At 35.6% G+C, this 27,537-nt stretch overlaps 1 protein-coding gene across 1 annotated transcript in view; it reads left to right on the forward strand.

Annotated features, from left to right (window-relative positions):
- Window positions 1-27,537, forward strand: part of PPP4R2 (protein phosphatase 4 regulatory subunit 2) — a 52,351-nt gene that overhangs the window by 11,397 nt on the left and 13,417 nt on the right. The window contains exon 3 of the mRNA XM_059161513.1: window positions 23,549-23,719. Coding sequence (XP_059017496.1) covers window positions 23,549-23,719 — 171 coding nt within the window. The remainder of the gene's footprint in view (window positions 1-23,548; window positions 23,720-27,537) is intronic.

Raw genomic sequence — 27,537 nt, forward strand, 5'->3', positions numbered from 1 at the left:
CACATACTGAGACTTACATATCTTTTTTTAAATTTTTTTTCTTTTTTTAAAGATTTTATTTATTTATTTGACAGACAGAGATTACAGGTAGGCAGAGAGGCAGGCAGAGAGAGAGGGCGAAGCAGGCTCCCTGCTGAGCAGAGAGCCCGATTCGGGGCTCGATCCCAGAACCCTGAGATCATGACCTGAGCTGAAGGCAGAGGCTTTAACCCACTGAGCCACCCAGGTGCCCCGAGACTTACATATCTTAAAAAGTTTTAAGGTAGTGCATCTGGTGAGTGCAAGAATTGGAATTTAAACTCAGGCATTCTGCCTTTAGGTCCTCTCGTAGCCTGTACTTTTATACTCCTTGTCCCATGTTGTCTTCTCAAATCTTTCTTTTTTTTTTTTTTAAATATTTTATTTATTTATTCGTGAGAAACAGAGAAGCAGAGGGAGAAGCAGGCTCCTTGCTGAGCAGGGAGCCCAGTGCAGGACTCCAACCAGGACCCTGGGATCATGACCTGAGCCTAAGGCAGACGCTTAACCATCTGAGCCGCCCAGGCACCCTACATATTTCCTCTCTACTGAAGCACTCTGAGAATTCTTTTAAAACCTTGAGAATTTGAAATTATGCTTTTAACAGGAATCTGTTAATAGTTATTTCTGTGATGTTCTTGCTTCTTATCTAATCCTGACTGATGTACCTGTCCAGCTTTTCTTTCCTTGTGGCATACCATGATAGGACCTTCTAAGCACTGACATGTCTTAGTTTCCTGGGGATTGTGGCAAATATAGGGAGGTTGGGTGTGGTAATTTGTGATTTAAGAAAAAAATGTGTCAGAAGATACTTTACTGGAAGAGTCAGTAAGGTAAGTTACTTGCTATACTTTTAACATTTGTGATTTAGACTATTTTCCAGTAACCTCAAAGGCTGAAAATTTTAATAATTGTAATTTTTCGGACATGTAAAAATAAAGTGTATAGGTGATAAGACTGATGTATATTTTAATTGGAAATACGAGTCTAACTTTCTTTTAAATATATGTATTTTGGATTTGTTACTCTTAATCAACCAAAAATCTTAACCTCTCAATATTGGGAGGTAGGTGGTAAGATTTCTATTTCCAGGTAATGAAACTAGAGAAAAATATGCTATAGAAGAATTTGGTATTTGAGAGGTATAAGCTATTGTGAGTACATTTGTAATTTTTGCATTATTGTATATCTGAGAGGGAGGGTGAGATAGCTTGTTGTTGACTGATGAAATATTTCTGTTCAGAATTGTTTGTACTAAAGTGAATTTGACATTTTTCAAGATTGTTTTATTCTGGTCTTATTTTAGGAATATTGTCCGTGGTGACTGCAGGGTGGTTTTTGAGATTATGGCTATTTTGTCTCAAGGTAGTTATTTATCTGGAGACAGGTCCACCTTTTTTAGGGACTTTGCACAGCAGAGTATTTCTGCAACAAGTAATCTTGAATGTGGGTAGAATGTGGCCTAGTTTTCTTTTTTCCTCAGGAAGTGCTGTTAGTGAATTCAGGGTTTTCCTATTCAGGAGCTATTATTGTAAGGGAAGTAGTCTTTGTCTTCCTCCTCTGTAGATATTGATAGCTCTCTAGGCTTGCCTGTTTATTTTAGAAGGTTCATAGGGATACTTGTCACTTTAGCCAGTTTTCTTGTAAATATTATCTGTGATATTTGATTTTGCTATCTTAGTTGCTGTAGGATATGACCGAAATCAATGCACAGTTAGGATGTGGTCTTTTAATTTAAAAAAAAAAAAAAAAAAAAGATTTTATTTATTTATTTATTTGACAGAGATCACAGGTAGGCAGAGAGGCAGGCAGAGAGAGAGGGAGAAAGGGAGAAAGGAAAGCAGGCTCCCTTCTGAGCAGAGAGCCTGATGCTGGGCTCGATCTCAGGACTCTGAGATCATGACCTGAGCTGAAGGCAGAGGTTTAACCCACTGAACCACCCAGGCGCCGATGTGGTCACTTTAAAAATTATTTTTTGACAAAATTTTAGGTGCGTGGACAGGTGGCAAATTTTAATATTTGTCTTAAAACTTTCAGTCTTAAATATTTTAAGAATCTCGAATATGGAGACTACAGTACATACATTTTCTGTTTACATTGCCATTTTGGTTAAGGAGAAATATGGTGAGTTTAATGGATCACATGGATTAAGTAATTCTTGTGCCCAAACTGTGAAAAAACTCATGTACAAAGATTATGGGAATCAGTACTGCTTAGATAAGCTTGTCTCATTAAAGTTTTTTTTATTATATTAGTACTAACAACAAAAAATCAAACTATACGTTTAATCTTTTTCTTACATAGTAACAAAATCTTTCTGTGTATGTGTAAATGTGTATATGTTAATTCTTTCTAAAAAACACTTAATATCAAACTTGGGCAGTTTCCCTTTTGCTACCTCCTATATTTGGATATCTTACCGAAACAGAAGTTTGCCTCATTGTTTTTATGGGTTGCATAGTATTCCATATTTTGGGACATACTGTAAGTTATTTAACCTGTCCTCCTTTGATGGTTCTTTAGATTGTTTACAGTTATAAAACAATTCAGAAAGTGCCTAAGTGAGCATATTTACATTGACACAGATGCAAGAATGGAATCTATAGGTTGATGTTTATGGGCATTATTATTTTGTCAGGTATTGCCAGCTGGCCTTCCAAAAAGTTTTTCAGTGTACGCTTATACAAGCACTGTAGGGAAGTTATTTTTCTACCACTGTTAGCGCCGAGCATTATTAGGCTTTTTTTTTTTTTTTTTAGATTTTATTTATTTATTTGACAGAGAGAGATCACAAGTAGGCAGAGAGGCAGGCAGAGAGAGAGAGAGAGGAGGAAGCAGGCTCCCTGCTGAGCAGAGAGCACGATGCGGGACTTGATCCCAGGACCCTGAGATCATGACCTGAGCCCAAGGCAGCGGCTTAACCCACTGAGCCACCCAGGTGCCCCTTTTATTAGGCTTTTAAATCTGAAAATCTGATAGATGAAAAATGGTATCTCGTTTTAATTTGCTTTCTTTTATTTTGTGCCTACATCTTTCCATTTGTTTATTTCCAATTATAGTTTCTGTCTTCCTCATTTATGAAGTTATGATTTGTTTTTCAGGGCTTCTGCTAAATTTTTTTTGATAAAAGTAACAAATGAGCCCGATGAAGTTACTTCTGAATAATTACACTTCTTTGTGTTAGGAATAATGGAATAATTTGTGTTTAAGACAGTCTCAAACAGCAAGTTGTTTAAAAAAGATGGTCATGACTATATAGCAAGAATAGTTTTTGTAATGATTGGATTGGATTGTTATTTCTGGCATGTATCTGTCTTTTTAGTCACAATCCATAGATAAGTAGTCATATTTATCAGTAAAAGAGACCCCAGGTAACAAAGTATGAGCTGTGTCTTTAATTTTTATGACGTATTTGAAATTTTGTTCTTGTAAATTTTTTCTTCGCAATCTAGCTCTGGCATTTCTTTGTAAATAGGCCAAAACAAACCAGTTATTTTCAGGGAAAAAACTACATTTTGTTCTTCGGTAGACTGAATACTGAGAGCACTCTGAGGTTGCAGAAATGTCCTAGAGTTCTGATACTCAAGCAGGAAGAATAAAAATACCACCTACAAAAATGGACTTACCTTCAGATTGTTCTTTTTAAAATTAGTTTTGAAAAGAATTAGTTTTGAATCTATATAGTCTTGTATTTAAATGTAAGTAAAATATTTAATCTTACCTATGGTATTTATGTAAACTCGCAGGACTTTGCAGTAATTAACAGTAAAACTAATTGAAGGTTTTTGAGATGTGGGCTTTTTCTGCAAGTTTTCATTTAATTCTGTAATACTTGTCTTCACTTTCCTTTTCGAAAATTTACGGCAGTGGTTCTCAGTCAGGGATAAAAATGACAGACCGTTGCAGTTGGTACTAGTGGGGGGTGCTACTGAAAATGGGTAGTGTCCAGGGATGCTGTGCATTGCACAGGATAGCTCCCACCCACAGAGTATTACCAGACCCAAAATGTCAGTGGTGCCAAGATTGAAAGATTCTACTTAATAGGAAAAAGCATACATCAAGCTTTAAAATGTGTCTCATAGTTTGTTCTTTCACCTGTGAAATAAAAACCGATGGGTATGATCAAAATCTTTAACCATGTCTCTGGTTTTACCTTTTGGAATTCTATTTGAGAAACTTAGTAAAGTTTAATTTTGAGAAATAAATATTACTTGTCAAAGATTCATAGTCTTAATTATAAGTGTTATTTTTGATTTTCAGTGAAGGTGAAAGTCGCAGATGTTTGCCTCTTACCTAGTCAAATATGTCTGGAAAATTCTATCTCTCCTTTACTCTTACTCTCAGAGCACTTCTGACACTACATGTGTGGGCTTTTAGGAAATTCTGTGACACCAGCTGGATGTCCTCCAGTTCAGTTCACTTCTGACACTATCTACCTGGGGTTAATGTCAGATCTCATAAATTAAGGGCTTAATCTTAAAAGACTGTCTCTCTTCTACCCTAATGCTAGTCACACATCTGGGTTGTTAACCTGTGGTTTGGATCAGCAGGCTGAAAAATCAGAGGTTTCCATGACTTTGTCCTTGGGTTCCATTAATTTGCTAGAGTGGCTCCCAGCACTCAAGGAAACTGTTTACTTAACTAGATTACTGGTTTATTACACTGGATATTGAAGGATACAAATGAAGAGCCAGATGAAGAGATAACATAGGATGAAGCCTGGCAGGATCCTGAGCATAGAAGCTTTCGTCCATGTGAAGTTTGGGGTGCACCACCCTCCCAGCATGTGAATGCGTTCTTGTTCTTGATTCTGGAAGCTCTCTGAATCTAGTTTATAGATTTCTGTGGAGGCTTCATCATGTAGGCATGATTAATTATTCGCTCCAATTCTAGCCCCTCTCCTCTCTGGAGAAGAGGGAAGGCAGTGCTGAAAGTTCCAAACTACTAATCCTCACTTGGTCTTTGTGATACTAGCCCCCATGCAGGAGTCCATCAATCGCCTCATTAGAGTTGCTTCATTAGAACAGAAGCTGTTTCTATCACTCAGGAAATTCCAAAGATTTTAAGAGTGCTCTGTCAGGAACTGGGGCCCCAGACTCTATAATAGAGCAGAAGTTTGTCCTAGCACCCCTGTTTTACAAGGCTTTTAAGAGCTCTGTGTTAGGAATAATGATAAAATTATTATTCACAAATGTATTCATTAGCTAGCTTCATGGGATGAGTCTTAATATACATTGGGAAGAGAGAAGCTTTAATTCTTCATTTTAGTGAAAAAGTACTAGCTTTGTGTGTTAATATTAGCTACTTTGCATGTACCTAACTTATAATTTCCCTTACTTCTGCTCATTGATAGCTTGGCAGCTCTGTTTTCAGGGACAAAATCATAGGCCCTAATTTGGCTGATACATTAGTGGGACATTAGTGGTAGAAATGTTGACCACTTCTTCCACATCCAAAGATGCTAATTGCCCTAACCTCTGGAGAAGTCCCCTGCATATTAACCCTTGAAAGGGAAGGATTAGATACAGTAAGTCTGGAAAGGGTGAAAGAAAGATAAATTAGTTATTCCTGTCATCTTTCAGATTTAACTCTACATTAAAGTGAGGACTCTCTTCATTATCCATGCATTTCATAAACAAGCTGACAGGATCATGGCAGAAGTTGGAAGTACAAAGTGGAGAGGCCTACCAAACCTGCATATTTTACTGCAATTACTAGTAACACTTCATTAAATACGGTACAAGTGGTAAACTGGGTGGAACACCAGGTGAACAGATGTAGACCAGGACTGTTCTAACTAGGATGTATGGTCACTCTGCTTTGTTCCCTTTAAAGTCTCCCTTGTTAACATTATTAGTTAATATCATTCCTTCTTATACTACTTTTCTTCCAGTGAGGCAAATATTGTCTTACTCATTAAAGTTCTTTCTTGATTTGGGCTCTTCTTAACTTTCCAATCTTTTGCCACCATTTGTAACTTGACCAAATTATTTGCATTTCACTGAATGTGCAGTGCTGTATTCTGCTAGTATTAAATTCTAATAGCATCTTCCTGTTGATTGCCTCTGTTCTTCTTCTTCATGGCATAACCTTCACTTGTCTTTTAAGATTGTTCAGATAGCTCTATTCAAATACATAGTAATCTGCTGAAAACTTTCTCAGATCCCCCTTTCTTAATAGAAACCACCATATTTCTGATATGCACTGATCACGTTTTTTTTATTGCAGCTGTTTGCTTACTAATCTGTTTCTATTTGTGGTTTCCCAAGTGTTGAGGGGGCTGAAATTGCCTTGCTGAGACTGTGACAAAGTAGGAGCTGGATTAAATATGTAAGTGGAAGAAAAAGCAAAATCACACCTGTCTTCATCTGTTAAAGAAGTATTCTTTCTAACTTTAGAAAATAATAGAAACTACTGTAGCCAAATTCAGAGACTGTGTATGTGAGAGAGAGAGGGAAGGATGGTTTCCATATGTCTAGAATCTATTTAGACAAAGGTAACTGCCTTCCCAGATTTTCAAACAATATAGTAACTTTGCCTTCATAAATTTTCCATTTATTGTTTTCTGCTCTATGTTATGGGTGTTTATTACAACCATTATTTCTCTACTAAACTAGGCTCCTTAGGAGTCATAATTTGGTTTTTGATCTTTATATCCTTTTGTAGTGTATGTCACTGTTTCTTCAATAGTTAACTTGCTGTCTTAGCTTAGGTTGCAGTAACAAAATACCAGAGATTGGATGGCTTCAGCAACAAATGATTTTCTCACAGTTACGGAGGCTGGATGTCTGAAATCAGGGTGCCAGCATATTTGGGCTTTGGTGAGGACTCCTTCCTCCTTTGCAGAAGGCCACCTTCTTGATCTATCCTCACATGACAAGAGGAAAGGGGGCTAGGGGTATGGGAGAGACGAAATAGAGAAAGAGCAAGCAACCTCTGTCTCTGGTGTCTCCTAGTAAGGACATTAATTCCATCATAAGGGCCTTACCCCATGGGCTCATCTATACCTAATTGCCTCCCAAAGATATCATCTCCAAATACCATAAGAATTTTGGGAGGGCACATTTGGTCCATCACATTTGCAACTGATTTGTGCAATTAGTACATCTTTATATCTACTTATTAGATTCAGGTATGGATTCAGGTATGCAGATATATTCTTGAAATTTTTAAATTTCGTTGAGTTTTGTTAATTAAATATTTTAGGTGTACCTGGTTAAAGGAAAATGGGAAAGAAAAAGGCTGGGATGTATTGAGCATACTACATGATAATTCATATGATAATTCTGTATAAGATACGCTGGTGTGAAATTTCCTGAACGTTCAAGTTCCTTTTGTTTTCTTCTCACCACTTAGTTTTTGTGTAATTTTTGATAATGCTATGTTTGTTTATGTTCCTTCATTCCTTCCCATTTCCTGAGATGTTAACTTAAATCAGCAGACATTATTGAGCATATATGCTGTGCCACATACTGTCCTAATTGCTGGGAATGTACTGGCGAGCAAACAAACCATAGTTGCTTATCGTATTTATTATTTTAGCTTTATAGTATTATATTTCATATGATATTTTGCTTACTGCTTTTATCAACATTCATCTGTATCAAATATATTATCTTCATTTTTAAAATTAGGGTGGAGGGAAACTTTTTAAGTTTAGTTCCTTTAGAGAGTAATTTTTTTCAGTTCACCCTTAAATTAGCATATGCTGTGAGCCTAAGACTAGTCAGCTATAGAAGGGGTAAACCAATAATAAGAATTTTTGTCATAGATTTCTGATTTTATATTTTGAGTAGGGAGAGGAGAGCTTTAGTTTCAAGAGATAATAGCCTTTATAATGTATGAAGTGCTATAGAACTTGGTTAGATTATATGAGAATAGAATTGAAGTTGCTTTAAATTTCTCCTTTTATGATTTTTTTCTGCTTTGTGTGTGTGTATATATAAATTCCAAATACTCAAAATTTTGACATAATCACAAATTTCATTAAAATTAAAGTTTGGGGTGCCTGGATGTTCATTTGGTTGCATGTCATCTCAGGTCATGATCTCAGGGGTCCTGAGGTGGAGCCCTGCATCAGGAGCTGTGCTTCCAGTTCAGTAATCAGCACAGAGTCTATTTAGGATTCTCCTCTTCTCAAGTTTTAAGAACTATAACTATATTGCTTTTATATTTAGTTGGTAGTCTTTAAAAGTTCATATCGTTATAAGGATTTATGGATAAAATCATATTGTTTTTAGTGATTCTTAGAGGTTTTACTTTTTAAAAATTTATAGTTGAACGGTACAAAACTTTTAAGTTATAGAATCATGTTAATGGGATGTTTTCTAAATGTGCTAATTTTAAAAATTACTGAATTTCTTATGTTAAGAAATGTAGCTGGGTATTTAAAATGTATTTTTTTTTTTTTTAAGATTTTATTTATTTACCAGAGAGAGAGAGGGAGAGCGAGCAAGCACAGGCAGAGAAAATGGCAGGCAGGGAGAAGCAGGCTCCCTGCCAAGCAAGGAGCTCGATGTGGAACTTGATCCCAGGACACTGGCATCATGATCTGAGCCGAAGGCAGCCGCTTAACCAAGTGAGCCACCCAGGCATCCCTAAAATGTATTTTTTATTATAAAAGTAGGATATCTATGTAAAACAATTCAAACAATGCAGCCTTTTTTTTTTTTAAGATTTTATTTATTTATTTGACAGACAGAAATCACAAGTAGGCAGAGAGGCAGGCAGAGAGAGAGGGGGAAGCAGGCTCCCCGCTGAGCAGAGAGCCTGATGCGGGGCTCTATCCCAGGAGCCTGGGATCATGACCTGAGCCGAAGGCAGCGGCTTAACCCACTGAGCCACACCCATGCGCCCCTTAGTTTATAATTTCTCTGCCTTAATTTTAAGCAATTACCTTTTATAATACTATTTTTTTAAATATTTTATTTATTTATTTGACAGACAGAGATTACACGTAGGCAAAGAAGCAGGCAGAGAGAGAGGAGGAAGCAGGCTCCCTGCTGAGCAGAGCCCGAAGTGGGACTCGATCCCAGGACCCTGAGATCATGATCTGAGCCGAAGGCAGCGGCTTAACCCAATGAGCCACCCAGGCGCCCCCAATACTATTTTTAATACTCCCATTAAAAATAAGAACATCATAGATATGATTGGCTGAAATGTACATCCTTCTTCAGACACTAAATTCATAACTATATACATTTTTAAGTTTAGTTCTAATTTCTGATCCAGGAAAATCAAGGTTTTTGAACACATTGGATATTTATATTCACACTATAATCAAGGGATAAGGTGCTAATAAGGAAGAAAGCAGTAATAAAGTTACTTAATAGTAATGATCATCATAAAGACAGTCAATGTATATAACAACATATAGGGTCTTTGACATTCTGAATTACATGTAGAGAACAAAACTAAAACCCAGAATCTCTAAATACTGTGGGTAGTCTGCTAGACTGAATGTTCAGATGGTTCATTTGGCAGTGTCCGCTTAGACTTGAATTAATTTGTGTTACAGCATTTTAAAAATTAAAATATTTAGGAGTGAATATAGAAAATAGAAGTGAACTTTTACACTGTTATTTGAAAATCCAGAAGAGGCTTTTTTTCTCAGCTCAGGTTTTTGCTTAAAGATCAAGCATTAAATATTTAATCCTCAAATAATATATGGTTTTTTGAAAGCATCATATTAATGTAAAGCTTTTTGCTTATAAGCAAAACAAACTGATTTTGGTCCTCTAAGCCCAAAAGAAATGAGAGAAGAGACAGATTTTTTGGAAGTATTCTGAGATAGAACTTAGAATCAGAGGTTGGGTTAAACTGCCAAGCCAAGGATATGAGAATGGGGTACATCAGGCTGGACTGGAAGTTGCTGGATGTTTCTTTGAGTTCCTGCTATAGAAATGATTTAGTTCAGTAACTTCCAGTCTGTTTTCTCTCCCTATTTCACATTCTGGGGTGAAACGTCCAATTGGCTGACCCCAGTTTTTGCAGGGGAGAGGTTAAGAAATACGGACAGGGAAAGAGTTGATTCCTGGAGCATTCATTTTTGTGTATTATATCCCTTTCTAAGAAATTGGGAGCCATGAGCTGGGGATCCAGCCTCATTGGTATAAGCTGTAGCAAGCATATGTGCATGCATGTATAGTATTCTCAGTTCATACAGGTAGAGTATTAAAGTTGTTACCTTAAAACTGTTAATGAGATTATAACTATGACTTGCGAGAAAGAATCCTTCTTTATTGTGAGAAGTTCATTAATCTTAACATCTCTTGAGTTGTGGATTTGAAGCGTAGTTTTTGCTTACATTCCTGTCAAAGTGTTTCTAACAAAAGAGTTCCCACCCGAAAGAAAAAATTCTGTTGCATGATGTTTAGCTTCATGGAACCTCACAAGAGGGAAAAAAATCTAGAACCTAGTGATTATGGTCTGGGCAGAATATAATAGTTGCTTTAAGGGAGTAAGAAAGTGCTTCCGGAGTAAGAAGTTGATTTCTGAGGATTAAGGATAGCTTCCTGAGACAGGAGGCAGTTTAGTTCAATCCAACTGGAGGAGACAATGAGCAAAGCCAAGAGAAAACCTGTGGTTATGAAGGTGTATATGGGATAAATCAGAGTGTCTTGCTAATACATAGAATTATGCATTTACAAAGACCTTACAAGTTATTGGAGGATTTTTGTTTTTAGTAGAGAGATAAAGCAGAACTTTGTCTAGGTTAAACTGGTGTCTAATTTAGGTGAGGTAGGGAAATCAGGAGGCTATTGTGGGAGTTTAGGATAGAGGAAATGAGAACTTGAAATAGGGCAATGTTAGTGGAAATGGACATGAAGATTCTCAAACAGTGGGTTTACCGTTCTGTGGACATTAGCAATCATTTTCATCTTGCCCAGGTTTCTTTGTAGGCTTTTCTAAATTGTTCCCTAAACTGCAGTTTACTTTTTCTGTTTAGTCTCTGATCTGTGCTGTTAGCAGTGGTCCTGCTACAATGTAAATATCATGTTATTCCCATGGTTAAAATTTTTATGCACCCTCCTCCTACCTAAGTTAAAATTTAAAATCTTTATCATGATGTTCTAAGGTGTGTATTATTGTGTTTCTGCTTAATTTGCTATTCCCCAGTTTCTTCCTTTTGTTTTTTCTGCTTTCCTAAACTACTCAAAGTTCTGTGGTGGATCATCCTCTCAGTGATCATCCTCTCTGTTGCCCTCTCCCTGGAACAGGGACCTCTCCTTTGTGCTCATCTTTTTAAGATACATAGAAAAGTCTACATGTAGGCAAGTCTTAGCCCAGTAAGTAGAATACTTTATGTTTGCTTCCATTGTTGTATGTATAGATTTTGTTAATGCTGTCTTTTTTGTTTAGATTGTGAATTCCCTGAAGGCAGGTTGACTCTTAACATCTTTTCCTATTACAGAGTAGCTTAGAGATGCATATTTGCCCACCTTTCCTTCCTCCCTCCCTGTCACTAGATGTCATGATTTTCTGACAGTATGGATTCTGAAGCCAAAATGCTTAGGTTGAAAATCCTGGCTCTGCCACTTACTAGTTGTGCAATCATGGGCAGGTTATTTAACCTCTTTGTTTCTTTGTTGCATACTGATGATAAGACCAGTGAAATAATGCTGCCTAACTCATAGGGTGGTTGTGAGGATTGAATTAATATGTCCAAAGTGCTAAGGCCATTGTCTGACATAAGTGATTATGTGTTTGCTCCTTTTTCTGTTATGCATTGTAGTTTAAATACAAATTTGTACTCCTATGGCAAAAACAGTTGCACATACAGTACCTCCTAAATCTGTTTGTAATGTGGTATGTTCCTGATTTTTTTTTTCTACTGTAGGTGGGTTGTTAGTATTATTTCCACCAAAGCAGGCTTCAGAATATTCGCCAAAAAATTATTGAGTACTTCCTGTCTGTCAGACATATTCTTGGTAGCTGTGATATAGTTCTATATATATAGGTGAACAAATCTGTGGGCAGGTAGTAAATAATAAATTATGTATTATGTTACTTCATTGAAAGGGCAATGGAAAAATATGAAGGGTAGGGGAAGTGAGTGTTAAGATTGGAAAAGAACTTGTAATTTTAAATAGGGTGGTTAAACTAAGCTTTATATAGTAGGAGAGCATTCCAGCCAGAGGAATCCTTCCACACAAAAGTACTTAAGTAAGAGTGTGTCCTACTTTTTCACAGACTAACCAGGAGGTCACTATGGCTGGTGTAGACTGACCAGTGAGAAGAGGTCAGAGAGGTAAAGGGGTTTGGAGTTAGCTTTTGTAATACATTGTGGACCATTTTAAGGACATTGAGTTTTACTCTTACTCTGAAGTTGGGAGCCATTGTGGAGTTCTGAGTAGAGAAGTGACATTATCAGACTTAAGTGTTAAGAGGATTGTTTTACGAATGGTGTTGTTGAAGATGAAGGTAATGATATTATTGAAGAATGATAGTGGTTCAGGTATCTGGAGGTGGTGAAGATTAGTCATAATCTTTATATATTTTGAAGGTACAGCTGACAGGATTTCCTGTAGATAGGCTGTGGTGTATGAGAGAAAAGTAGTCAAGAATGACTCAAGGGTTTTGCCTAAGCAGCTAGAAGATAGAATTTCATTACGCATGCTGTGGGAAAGGCTGTGGTAGGGGCAGTTTATGGGAAAGATCAGGAGTTCAGTTTTGGACACACTGAATTTTATATTGATGAATGGGGAGAACAGGAGATATAATGGGCATATAGATGATACTTAAAATTTCCAGACTGGATAAGATCCCCAAGCGTGGGCAAAGAAGAGTTATTCCAAGTTTGGGTTACTCTAGAGTTAGAACTTTGGGAAACCTGTAAGGGAAAATGAGCAACAAAGTCCAGTAACTTAAATGAATATAATTAAGGAAGAATGATATCTGTGTGAAGTACTCTTTATAGGCTAATTAAGGATGAAGTGTGAGAATTGACCTTTGGATTTAGCAGTATGGAGGTCATTGATGACTTTGTTAAGAGCGGATTAAGTTTTAGTGGTGGGGCTGAACCCTTCTTTGGAGTGGGTTTGAGAGATAACGGGAGGGAGACAACCCTTTTAAGGAATTTTTTTGCCAAGGACAGCAAATAAATAATGCAGAGGATAGGAGGCTAAGTGGAAATTTTTGAGATAGAAATATTGACATATTTGCATAATGGAAATGGAAATGATCTGTTAGAGATTACAAAGTAGATATAGATGTAGTTGACAGGAGAAAGGGAGAATTACCCAAGTGATACTCCTGAGTAGGTGCACAAAAGGAGAGAATCTGATATGTTAATAGATGAGAGAATGAATAGTACATTTGTGATTACAATTGGGAATTCAGTGTGTATGTACGCGATCCTGCTAGTAGGTGGATAAATGTGGTGGAACTCTGGACATTGTTCACTGCTTTAGTTTTAGAAGTGAAGCAGAAAGCAAAGTCATTGAGTGTGATGTTGAGGAAGAACTCATTGGGGGTTTGAGGAGAGGATGATATAAAATAGTTATCTACAAGAGCCTGAGAGTGAATAAACTGGGGGAAAATTTATTACCTGTCAGCATTAATAGTATACTTGAGTCCACCTAGCATGGTGGTGCAGTTTTCTGTAACTTTCGTGTTCCTTCTGGAATTAAGATTTGGGTACAGATTTGGTGGGGATAACATTTCACTGGTGTAGTTGATTTTGTGAGCACAGTGAAGGCAAAGAGGTTTAGAGAGTCAACTGTATGCACAGTTTAATTTAAACGGGATAATGAAGAGAGTGGGTGTCAGAGGGGTTGAGGGATAGTTAAAAGGTAGAAGGATCAATGCATTGGAGATCCTGGTCGAGTCAGTTTTTGGAGAAAGTGCAATAGTAGATTTTCTAGTTCATCAGGAACTGCAAAACATATAAATAAGGTTTGACAAAGCGAGGTGATACACAGGCGTTTTTTGCTATTCTCTCTTATCTTTTAGCTGCAATACTTCATTTATTTATTTAGTTAGTTAGTTATGAAGGAAAGAGTTTTGTTAAATGGTGGAGAGAGGAATATTGGATAAGAGATTTTCTCCTCTAATGAAGGGAATAGTTAAAGAGTATTCTTAGGCCAGAGAGATTGCCTGAAATCTTTAGTGTGTTGTGTAGCAGTACATAAGATAAGACCAACCATTTTATTGTGGTCTAACAGAGGTCTTGCTTACTGTTTTAATTCTTTTCTTGGTAATGCCACCTTGAAAGCTGTCTGCATAGTTCTGTAATATTCTCAGGTGTTCTCCCTGTCCTCAGTTTCTTGAGGAAAAACAACCATTGAGTGCTTACTAAGTGTGAGTTACTTTGCTGACATGCAGTCTCCTTACACTAATGTTAATCCTCACAGTTTTGTGATAGGTACAATTATTTCCATTTTATAGATGAGGAAACAAAGGAATTATTTTAGATAACTGTCAAATGAAAAATGAAAAAGTGGCTAAGCTGAAATTGGAGCTTGGCCAAGCTTCCGGTTTATTTTCTTGGCTTCATCACATATAGATGGACATTCTGAGGAAGGATTATCCATTTCATTGTTCATGTGTTTGTTTTCCACGTATTTAGACAGATCTTGGGCCAGAGTATAAATTGTCCTTGTAGTATATGTTGTGCTTTTAATGATATGTTTTTCTTCCTTTTGAGAGTAAAGATGCAGAAAAATACTTCCTAAGTAATTATGTCTTTAATTAGTAATTTTAGAGTAGCACATAACTCCGGGGCATACTTCAAAACATGAACAGAAATAATCTGTATATGACATAGCAGAAAATAGACACATACCAGTCTACTGAAAGCCATTATTACAAATACTGTTAGACTCTTCAAGCCTTGTCTTCAAACTCAAGATTCTCCAGGATGAACCCTGTGTACTAAAGTATACAGTAATCTCCCACCATCCTTGAATGTGTAAACTCATTTTTTTTTAAACTTTTTAAAAAAATTTTTATTTATTTGATAGAGAGATCACAAGTAGGCAGAGAGGCAAGCAGAGAGAGAGAGGGGAGGAAGCAGGGCTCCCTGCGGAGCAGAGAGCCCCATGTGGGGCTCGATCCCGGGACCTTGGGATCATGATCTGAGCTGAAGGCAGAGACTTTAAGCCACTGAGCCACCCAGGCGCCCCTAAACTCATTTTTATATTTCAGTAACAGAAACTGTTACTTCATCATTTACATACATTTCAGTCTTTTTAAAAAGAAAACCCGGGCTGCCTGGGTACCTCAGTCGATTAAATACCAGACTCTTCATCTCAGCTCAGGTCTAGATTTCAGGGTCCTAAGTTCAAGTGTCATGTTGGACTCCCAAAAGCTGGGGCATGGAGCCAATGTAAAAAAGAAAAGAAGAACAATTAACTGATTGCTTTGCTTTGCACCACATGAGTTTGTGGGTCAGTGTGGAAAGATTTTTGTTGTTGTTTTTTACCTCTTCCTTTCTCAGTACACAAGATGACACCTGAGGGGGAAAAAATGTAAGGTCACATCTCCACAGCACATTTTCCTGCACAGTTGAAAATGATTTTGTGAGACAGGCTTTAATGTTAGTGAGTGTTTTATTTATTTTTTAAACAAATCACCTACATTTTAGAATTTCTTTCTGCCATTAAAAATATACATGCATATTACTTTATCCTTCAAATTTTGTGAGACTTTGATCTGGCAGTTCTCATTTTCCCGATCTTACTGATTTTCAGGAACCGACGTAATCCTCAACAAGAGGAATTGTGTATTGCAGTGGTACTTGATGTGTGTGTGGGACAGTGCCCCCCCCCCCCCGGGTTCATTTGGCATTTTCTGGAGATATTTTTGGTTGCCAACATTCTCGGTGGGAGTGCTGCTGGCATCTAGTTGTAGAGGCCAGGGACTATACTAAACACCCTGCAGTGTACGGGACATTCCACCATAACAGAACTGTGTAGCCAAAAATGTCAGTAATGGTTGGGAAATTGTCTCTTTTAAGCTCCTACTTTTAGGTCCTGTACTTTTCCACTTTATTTTTCTGCATTCTGCTCATCCTTCTACAAGTCCAACTTACAATCCTCCTTTGCCCTGATGCCTTTCCTAGATAGCTCTAAGCCTACATTTCATATTTCCTGTCTCTAGGTTCCGTTTACCATCACTAAATCTCTACAACTAATAGTTTATGATGTTTTATTTGTTTATTGTCTTTGTATCATGTTTTCTAACCTAATTTTACTAGTGGAGGATCAGTGATGTATATCTTCTGAGTTTTCTAACTGCTGATGTGTTTGCCCCTGATGTGTTGTGTGAGTTGGTAGAATGCAAAAAGGGCCCAGGGCCTACCTAGGCTCTGACAAACTTTACAGTGAAGGAATGGACCATTGCCTGTTGATGGAAATTTGGAATTGGTATCCTATGGATTGTGGGGGAAAGTAATAGCAGTAGTGGTGAAAGCAGTAAGAAGAGCTGCTCCTGCTCCCTTCCAGTAGGGGACAGAATAGATCCACCTCAGCCATTAAGCTGGTGCTATAAAAAAAACTCTGGTATCCTCCGAGTTTTGAATTGGTTGTCTCTCTTAAACCTGAGCCTTGCTGTTAGAGATTTATCTTTGGGTCACCTGTTCATGGGGGACAGACGGGTTCATGTTGGTAATATTAATAAATTTTAGAAAGATTTTCAATAAGGGGCCAAAGGATAGCTAAATTAGGCTAACCAGACACACTGTTTCTTCAACTTTCTGCTTTAATTGGTAGGGAGAGATGGGTCAGTAGAGAAAAGTAACTTGACTCTTTAAAACATGTTAGAACCCTTATCATGAATATATAAGTTGCCAAAGAAGAAACCCAGGTTCATGCTGAGTATTATCTGAACATTTGTGTTACCTCTTGAAGCTTTTCTTTTCCATTGAATTGGATCTTTGATGGGTACAACTGTCAGATATTTTAGTACTCTTAATTTGAAAATTCATTTTCAGTATTTAATTAGAGCTTCATTGCTTTGAAGCAGGTAAATACCATGCCATCTTCAGATAGGACTTTCTGAGCAAGAAAATGTGTTAATATTTCAAGGGTAATTTCAAAATTGGAACAAATAGACAAAAATTTTAGTGTCACTTCAACATTTATGTTAAAAACAGTTGCTCTTTTTTAAGCAATCAGTACAAAATGGCAATTCAAAAGTTATGTTCATACTTGTATTGCCTAGTAGTTTACTTTTTCTTTTAAGGAGTGTGGGGATGGGGCAGTGCTGCTTAATTGGGGACAATTTTTGTCTTCTATGTAACATTTGGCATTGTTTGTAGATGTTTATGGTTGTCACAACTTTTGAGAGGGTGGAGATTGGGTGCTTCTGACTTAAAGCAGGTGGAGAGAGGCCAGGGATGCTGCTCAGCATCTTACACTACACAGGACCTTCCCCTATGACAAAGAACTGCCATGCTCACATGTCAGTGGTGCCAAAGTTGAGGAACCCCAGGATGAGAGGATTGGAAAGGACCTATTCCAGACACAAAAGAAATGTCTTGTGACCAGTGAACATAGGTTAAAATACTCGATTTTACTAGCAGTAAATGAAATGCAAATAAAGTGATTTTCTGCTGTTAAATTGTGCAGGAGTTTTGAAAGAATTTAATACTTGAATGAAAGAGTTTTTTTTTTTTGTAATAGGTGTTTCTATCCTGATGACGCTTAAAAGTGGTACAACATTTCTGAGAGGCTGTTGAAAGTACATTTATCAGAAGTTGATACTTGTATTTTAGACTCAGTAATTCCACTTAAGGAATCTATACTAAAGTAATAAACAGATGCCTTCAAAGTTTATTATTAGGATATTAACCACAATTACTTTTAATTGTAATCAGCTGGAAGAAAACCTCTTTTTAAAATTGTGTTTATTCTTAATCTCAGAAAACTGAGGGTTGCTGGAGGGAGAGGGGGTGGCAGAGGGTGGTTGGGTTATGGACATTGGGGAAGGTATGTGCTATGGTGAGTGCTGTGAAGTGTAAACCTGGCGACTCACAGACCTGTACCCCTGGGGCTAATAATACATTATATGTTAATTTAAAAATTAAAAAATTAAAAAAAAAAGATTTTGCAGAAAAGTATGTATAAAGTTATCCCTACTGCACCTTAATTTTTATTAAATCAATTTTATTAAAAATGGTTATTAAATAATAGTGCAGCTGTATGTGATACAAATTAAAAATCCTACCAGAGACTACAGATCGTGGGACAATATCCATAGTAAATAGGGGGGAAAAAGGGTTATCAAAATAGAATGCCATATTTTAATAAGAATAGAATAGTGAAAAATACACTAAAATATATTTTAATGATAATTACTGGACAGTTCATGGGCAGTGTTCATTTTGTTTCTATTTTCTAGTTTTTTATGACTGTGCTATTAAAATATAGTTGGAAAAAATACTTTTTACACTTTGGTAAAATTTTGTAGTAGTCCTACCATTTCTTAGGGTATTTCCTGAGTAATCGGTCCTTTCCCATATACCATGTTTCCTTGTGTTGGGTTTATTTCTGGGCTCTCTGTTCTCTGATATATTTTATTTACTCATTTAAATGATAAAATATGGTATGGTGTAATCATGATGAAAAAGGAATATTCCCTTGATTGGGGCCCTACTTACAGAAATTTTCTGAGCTAGTAATTGGTATTTTAAAGTTTTTAAAAATGCTGTCATGATGTTGTGTAAGCAATTCACAATATGTTATTTTTGCCACATGTTTTTGCTCATGTAATTCAATATTCAAATTAAATTTACTTGGTTTTGCTCTTTCCTGTCATGTAAAAATTCTGACTTTTTGTTTTAAGATTTTATTTGAAAGAGATCACAAGTAGGGGAAGGGGCAGAGGGAGAAGCAAATTCCCTGCTAAGCAGGGGTACTGATGAGGACTTCATCCCAGGACCCTGGGATCATGACATGAGTTGGAGGCAGACATCAACTGGCTGAACCACCCAGGCCCCCCAAATTCTGACACTTAAAATCTCCTGATTTGAATAGCTACCTTTTGAAGATGTTATGAACTTGTCACCCAGCCCTCTTAAATTTGTTTTTTTTTTTCATTCATTCTTCATGTATTCCCCTTTGATATTTGCATATGGTGTAGTATTTGCTATTCCTGGAGGTAGTAGGGCTCTCCTGTGTTCTCTTGTGTTAGCTTCCCACACAGATTTTGTGTAGAAACCATTGAGGCTGAGTAGAAGTAATCTTAATAGAATTTGGAACTGTAAGAGGCAGGAGGTTAAGATGGTGGTTACTGGCCCCTGAAGTGTTCTAGAACCCGCTGAGAAAATAGGAGATTTTCTGCCCTTGAGCGGGTATAGACTTGTGAATTCCTGTGGGGATGATATTTCATAGGGTATCTTTATTAGTGCTGTGTCTCTCTAAAGGAGAAGTTGCATGAAAGTAAAGATGGAAAGAAGAAAGTGGAGGGAGGTGAGGTTACTTTAAAAAAAATTAATGAGTGGGGTGCCTGGGAGGCTCAGTCATTAAGCGTCTGCCTTTGGCTCAGGTTCTGGGGTCTGGGGTCCTGGGATCCAGCCCCACATTGAGCTTCCTGCTCAGTGGGAAGCCTGTTCTTCTCTTATACTGTCCCTGCTTGTGTTCCCTTTTTCACTATCTCTCTCTGTCAAATAAATAAATAAAATCTTTAAAAAATTAAGGAGTAATTTCAGTAAATTCTTGAGTTAATTTTAGCAAAGCATATTAAATTAATGTGGAGGAATTGATTTGATTTTAAAGTTGAAAATGTATGTCTTTTTGTTTTTTTAAAGATTTTATTTATTTGACAGACAGAGATCACAAGTAGGCAGAGAGGCAGGCAGAGAGAGAGAAGGAAGCAGGTTCCCTGCCTAGCAGAGAGCCCGATGCCGGGCTCGATCCTAGGACCCTGGTATCATGACCTGAGCTGAAGGCAGAGGCTTTAACCCATTGAGCCACCCAGGCGCCCCGAAAATGTGTGTTTTTTGAACATCTTCTTAGAATAATTTTATTTTCATTTGAAAAATAAGGTTTTTTTTGTTTCTAGTTTCTGCTCAACCAATGAGTACATTCCTAAGAAAATACTTTTTCTTTGCAAGATCCTTAGTTTATTTGCTCATGGCCTATTGTTGTGTTCAAATTCTATAATATTCATGAAAACATTTTCTGTTTTTGTTTTTGTCACAGTTGTAGTGTAACAAAAAGCTACGTTTTTGACATTTTTGTAGAAGTGGTTTTTCATCTCTATATGGTATAGTGACTTCTGAATTGGATCTCTTGGATCTAATTCAGAATAACTGCTTTTGATACCTTTGAAACTTAAAATACAATATGTATAAAATTCATTTAGTTTGTGGGACTTAATTCCTGTCTGACAAGTTAATATCATAGTCTTTGAAGCTCCCATAGTTTGCTTACCCTGGGCTCTATCTTTCCTTATCTCAAAACCTTATCTCAAAACCTTTTCTTATCTCAAAACCTTCCCAGAATAGAGCAGGGAATGGAAGAAGATGTGATCATGGAAATAGCATGATCCTCTCCAAAATTTTTTAATATTAATAAAATTTGTATACCATATAAGTTAATCATTTAATAGAATGGAATTCTCAAGTTGCATGTTAACTCTGTGTTTAACTGAGATACTGCCAGACTATTTTCCCACAGTGGCTATACCATTTTGCACTCCCACCGACAGTGTATAAGATTTCCAATTTCATCCTGCATCCTCCCCAATACTTGTTATTGTCCCAACTTTTTTATTATAGCTACCTTTAGTAGATGTGAAATGGTATCTTATAAAATGTGCTTTGATTTGTGTTTCCCTAGTGGATAATAATGTTAGTCATCTTTTAATGTACTCATTGGCCATTTATTTTCTTTGGAGAAATGCCTATTTGAATCTTTTGTCCAATTTTCAACACTTTTCTTTTGGGGTAAAATGTACATAACAAATCTTGGCATTTTAAGTGTATAACTTGGGGACATTAAATACTTTTCTATAGTCTTGTGCCACAGTCATCACTATCCATATCCAGGCCTTTTTTTAATCTTCCCATACTGAAACTCTGTACTCATTAAACAGTAATGTAATACCTTACCTTTTCCCCAGCCCCTGGGCTAATGCCTTTCTACTCCTTGCCTCTGATTCTATTTTAGATACCTCATGTAAGTGAAATCATAAAATTTGTTCTTTTGTGTCTGGCTTATTTCACTTAGCATATTGTGTTCAAGATTTTTCAAAGTTGTAGCATGTGCCAGAATTTCCATTTTAAGCCCTAATAATATTCCACTGCATGTATTTACACCACATTATTTATTCATTCGTGTGTTGATTGATGGTATTTTGCACCTTTTGGCTACTGCTTTGTGAATTGGTGTACACGTTCTGATTGAGTCCTTGCTTTCACATGTTTTGGGTATTTACTTGGAAAGGGAATGGCTGGATCACCTGGTAATTCTTTGTTTTTGTTTTTGTTTTGTTTTTATTTTTGAGAAACCACCACACTTCTCTACAGTTGCTGCATCATTTTGTATGCCCTCCAGCTAGTATGAGGTTCCAATTTCTTTACAGCTTTGGCGGCCAATACTTGCTGTTTCCTGTGTTTTTGTTTTTGTTGTTGTTGCTGTTTGCATAGCAGGTGACCTAATGGATGTGAAGTTCTGTCACGTTTTGGTTTTGATGTACATTATCCCAGTGATTAGTGAGGTTGGGCATCTTTCCATGTTATTGGTCTTTTGTATATCTTTGGAGAAATGTCTGTCCAACTACTTTGCCTATTTTTTCACTGGGTTGTGTTCTATGCCCTCCTGCCCTCCCCCACTTGCTTATTTGTAGGAGTTCTTTTTATATCCTGGTTATTAACACCTTATCAGATAGATGATTTGCAAGTATTTCTTCTGTTCTGTGGGTTTGCCTTTTCACTTGTTAATAGTGACCTTTGAGACAGAAAATATTTTGATTTTGAACATAGTTCAAGCTTTTTGTTGTTGTTGTCACATAGTACTGTTTAAGTCGACAGTGACTGATTCCAAAATGTCTTGGGAATGTATCAGGAGCCTTCTAGGCTTCTACTGAAAAACATTTTCTAGTTTCACTTTCTGTTTTGAAGTCAAATTTTTCGTTGGCCACAAGTATTTTAGTTACTGGTTATATCTCTTGAAGTCCTTCATTTCTTAAAAAATATCTACCAAATTTTCTTGTTCTAAAAAAGCCTTGTTTGACAGTCCTTTCAAGTAAAAACTGCCTTCTAAGATAGCAGCTAGTTCAGCTCGCAACAATATTCAACTATTTTTCCTTGAAATGTATATAATATTTTGATACATTTTTCATGTATTATTTGTCCCATTTTGTTACAGAGAATATTAAGAAAATGCATATTCAGAGGTTGAGTATTAATAAAATTAGTATTTATTGTTTTATTAAACTTTAAATGAAATGTATTTTTGTTTTACTGTGAATTTTTGGTGGGTGAAGAAGGTGATGACTGACTAGTAGATAGGAGTTTGGAACTGTTGCTTGATTTCTGCTAAGTGTCTTCATTTTCCCTGTTGCTGTTCTTGCACCATCAAGACAAATATTAACATAGTAAAAATATCAACTCTTATTCTTATGAGAAATGGCTTTGGCCTCTTACAATACATTTTTGAGAACTGCTGCCCTAGTTTGTAGTATTATGGATGGAGGAAGAGAGTACAGATTAACACTTCCCTTATTTTGCTTAAGTAGTCACCTGTTTAAGATGTATCTGCTGCCATTAATGGTTTGTACTTTCAACTTTGGGAAATGGTTGACATTCTTGACTCTTGGATCTCCTGGAATGTAGAGTATTCAGGCAGGTATCATCACAAAATGTTTTTATATTAGTGGTAAAATTTAAAAGGACAGGGAGAAAAGGTGTTCTTATTAACCTAGTAAGTGAATAGATATTAAAAGCACATAAATTATATATTTTTACTTTGCAGATACATGTTACATAGAACCTATGATATGTACCCTTTAAGAGATAGAAGATTCTGAAAATACTAGCTAAAAGAAAAGAGTAATTTGAAGTTCATTTTGCTGTTTAACATAGATATAAGACAAGAAACCTTTATTTGTCTATGTAAGCATTATAGCTTGAATACTAAGAGCTTCGGGTCTGGAGTCATTCTGACTTGCCTATTTAAAATGTGAATTTGAGCCAATTTCTAATAACCTATTTACGATGGTCTGGTAACACCTCTCTGGCTGACTTGTTAGGAGCAGTAGAGTCAAAATAATGTTTTAAAGTTGCTAATAATGAGACGTAGTACATAATGGGCTTTTAGCTGGAGGTTGTTCATTTTAAAGATTTTTAACAGAGTTTGGGGTTTCATTTGGATCAGGGGTGGGGAGAATTGGTGTAACTAGTTTGGAGTTTGTGAGTCAGATTCATAGGCCTGGTACTTGCCACTTAACAAAGATATTCTCACTGCCCCTTACTCAGATCTTAATGTTATTAGCATCAGTGTTATCCTATATTCTGTTTTGTGCTTTGTGTTGAAGAATTGTAAAGCTACATGTTACTGTGTTTTGTTTGATTTTTTGCTTATAGGATTCAGTGGTCCCAATTTAAAGGCTATTTTATTTTCAAACTGGAGAAAGTGATGGATGATTTCAGAACTTCAGCTCCTGAACCAAGAGGTCCTCCCAACCCAAATGTCGAATATATTCCCTTTGATGAAATGAAGGAAAGAATACTGAAAATTGTCACTGGATTTAATGGGTATGCACTTAATATTATTTTAAAGGTTTAGTTTTTAGCAGAACATTATGGATTTTTATTTGTTTTGATCATTGATTATCCATTAAGTAAGTTCTGTGTCTCAGGTGACATTTAGTAGTTAGTGATTTTTAGCTTACAAGTATTAAATAATGAGTGTATCTATTTATTTATTTAACTTGAACCATGTTTATGGGTGTATAAGTGGCATTTGGACTTTAAAATGGGTTTGACAGTGGAGGCATTCAGGAAATGTTAGTTTTTTCTTTTCATTTTATACGTGATATAAATCTTTATACTTTACCTAGAACCTGCATATCATTGAGATGAGTATTATTTTTCTAAATGAAAAATGACAATTTATGAACATATAAATTACTTAGGACTTTCTATTTAAAATTTTTTTGGAGTTCCTCTTTTACTCCCAAGTAAACAAGTAATCATTTTTAGCCCTTTGTAAACATTGCATTAAAAGATACAGTGTATTAAAATAAATGGCTATTTTAAAAAATGTTGCTGTGTGTCATATTCTTTGTCATTTTAAGTATTTTCTTGGTATTTGTAGAGTTTTCTTTATTGAAGGGAAGAAGTATTTTTGATGTTGAATTGTTCAGTATTTAGATTGATATTAGCGATTTGGATACCAAATTTAATGAATTGTGGATATGTTAACCATGAATTCATATTTGAGATAGGTTTTATTTGAAGAGGTTTCATTTGTAACTATTAGATAGCATAAACAGTCTCATTCTTTTCAGATATTTAAACACATAGGATTTGCAACAAGGTAGTGTAATTCGGTTAATCCTTTGTTATATATCATGTATCCATGCTTTTAAGTTTTGAGTTTTGCTTAAAATAACACATTCTTAGACTTTGGCTTTAGGTATGTTGCAAAAGTGCTTTGTTGGGGTAGAATATATGGCTTTATCTTTGAGCTGCCTTTAGGGGTTTGGGATGGGAGGGGTGCTTATTTTGACTTTGTACCCTGTTGTACTTCTGTACACTCTATCGAAAATTATTTATCTGTATGCACATACTGCTTTTGTCAATAATAATATTTTTTAAAAGCACATACCCAGACAAAGCCACATGCTTTATGTTAGAAATATGTTGCATAAGATTTAGTCTTGAACTAAATTATTCAATATAAGAATACTTCTTTGGGATATTTATAAATAGTACACAGATAGTACTTAGACGTTATAACTCATCTTTTCAGTAAGTTATGGCTACCATTTAAAAATTAAGAGTCATGGTAAAAGAGGTCATAATATGCTACTGCTTTGTGAATGGTAAACTAATATAGTTGTGATTCTGAATTAGTAATACTATTTTCAGTTCTTTCAAAATTAAGATTGACTAGACAGATATGTAGACTAAATAAATCTAAATATAATTAGTTTGTAAAGCAGGTAATTAACATACTTCTGAAAATGATTTAAATGGTCATTAAATGCATACCTAAGACACAGTTGCTTTAAAAAATATTTTTCATCTTTGAACCATTAGTATTTTGAACTTACATTGTTTTTAATTTGATTTTTCAAAATAGTTTATGAATCCTTTTTCCTAGTTAGGCAGGATTGAGGTCTTAATCAGTGATAAGTATTTTTCAGTTTTTAATTAACCTTGTTTGTCTTTGTTATATTGATATTTTGAAACATGTTCATTTTTTTAAATTTTATTTTTATGTATGAATATATTCATTAATTGGTGTGTTAAAAATGTGTTAAGAGTAGTGGCTCCAAGTAGCATTTTGGTCTTTTTCAGCCAGATTGAGGATTTGTCCTTCTTAGTATACCTTTACCACTCTTTATAATAGGTCACGTTTTAAGTTATAAAAATATTTGTTAAAATTTTAAAAAAGATCCTTAGATGTCACAGGAGTAGTACATAAAGAAAAGAAAGTGGGATCATATCATATGCTAGTTGTATTTTCCTTTTTGAAGAGCTTTGACATCTATCAGTGCATTTATAGTGGTATCTTCTGTTCATCTGTATATTTGAAATGACTGCATTATTTTTTATTATACGAACAAGTTTGTTTTATTTCTGTTGGTGGGTGTTTATTTTTTGATTATTTTAAGTAGTGCTTGTAGTGAGCATCCTTGTACGTACTTCTTGTGTTGATGAATGTCACACATTGAATGTATGTGTAGGTTGTTGCTTTTAATTTGTAGAAATGGAATTGTTAATGTCACAGTGTACACATACTTAAAATTTCTATTGAACTGTCAAGTTGACCTTGCAAAATGTGTATTATTTCATGTGTGTGTAAATGCGGATACTGTAATTCCTTAATGTCATGTGTGTGCAGCGCATGCATGTGCACACAGATTTATGTGTCTTTGAGTGCAGGTGAAATTGAACATCTTAACAGGTTCTTATATTAGCTCTTACAAATTGTGGTTTCATACCCTTTTTTTTTATTTTGCAGTGATTTTCTTATTGGTAAGTTTATTGTTTTTGCTTTTAATTAGTAAAAGCTCGGTTTTTAAATGCTTCATAGTATTTAGTCCTGAAAAAGATTATTCATTTTCTAAAATTATTTTAGTATATTGTCAACATTTAAATTTTCCCTCTTTGAAGTGGAAATTGTCCATTCAGTTGTTGGCTTGATTTCTTGAACTGTAAGATTCTGAAAGACAGGGTTAACCATCTTTTCCAAACAAGGCCTACAACAGTGAATGCCTGAACAGCAGGTTTTCAAACAGTACTGAATAAATCAGTGAAAGGAATAAAAACGTGTTTCTATATTTGTATTTTATTTGTAGTAGTTCATTCCTGCTGTACACAAAGAGGCACTTCAAGGGGTAGAAAGAAATGTAATTTACATTTTTAGTAGTTTTTTAAAAGATACTTATGTGTCGACTCTAAATTACTGACAGTTTAAGAATAATGAATATAAATTAACTCTCCTTTGTCAGTGTTGTTAGATCTTTCTAAATAAGCAGTAAGTTTAAGGTACTGATTGGTTGACTAAAGTAGTGTGGTTTACATGTTTATGAGCAGGTCTAGAAAAAGTACATAAGCATTTGATACCTAAAGATCTTTATTGTCACATCATCTTTCTAAGGCAGGTACAGTTGGTTACAACTGAAGAGCGCTTTTCATCTTTTGGCATGATAGTCTTTCTGAATGTTGAATTTTTTCTCTAAAGTTACTTTAAATGTACATGATTGACCAGATTTTTCTTAGTCATAAAAGCTTTCACATTATTGTTTTTTTTTTAATTTTTAATTTTTTATTAACAAATAATGTATTATACATTATTGTTTTATATGTGTGTTGCTTACACACAGCGCTTGAAAATTTCTGCACCTGAGAGTGTGCCTCTTCATACTTTTTTAAAAGGTCATGTATGAGATTTTTGCATTCTTAAATCTGGATCATAGATTTAAAGCATAATCCTATTTTGATTTTGTATTGTTTGCTTTACAGTTAGTTTGAGATTATTCAGAGATGAGAGAATAGGTTCTAGCTATTTGTTACTTTTTTCTCTTACTTCCTTTGACCTGTTTATTGCTGCTTCCAGAATTCTCTTCTGGAGAATTTTTATTTAGGAGAAGTAGAGTTTTTGTGTCAGTATTTGTTGAACATATTAAATCTTTTAGCTATATGTGTTTATTTCCATTTTCTTCACTGTCTTTCACTTAGCATAACTAGTAGAGAATTGGAATTATTTAGTAGCCTTACCTCCTCCTACCTCACCTTGCCTTGTCCTTTGATCATATGGTTTGATTTGATGTTCTAATAAAATGTTTTAAGTTGAAAGCAAAAGTCCTGATTTTTATTCTTGACATTTTTGATTTGATGCC

Source organism: Mustela lutreola, chromosome 2, assembly GCF_030435805.1.
Source record: "Mustela lutreola isolate mMusLut2 chromosome 2, mMusLut2.pri, whole genome shotgun sequence".
Taxonomy (NCBI): Eukaryota; Metazoa; Chordata; class Mammalia; order Carnivora; family Mustelidae; genus Mustela; species Mustela lutreola.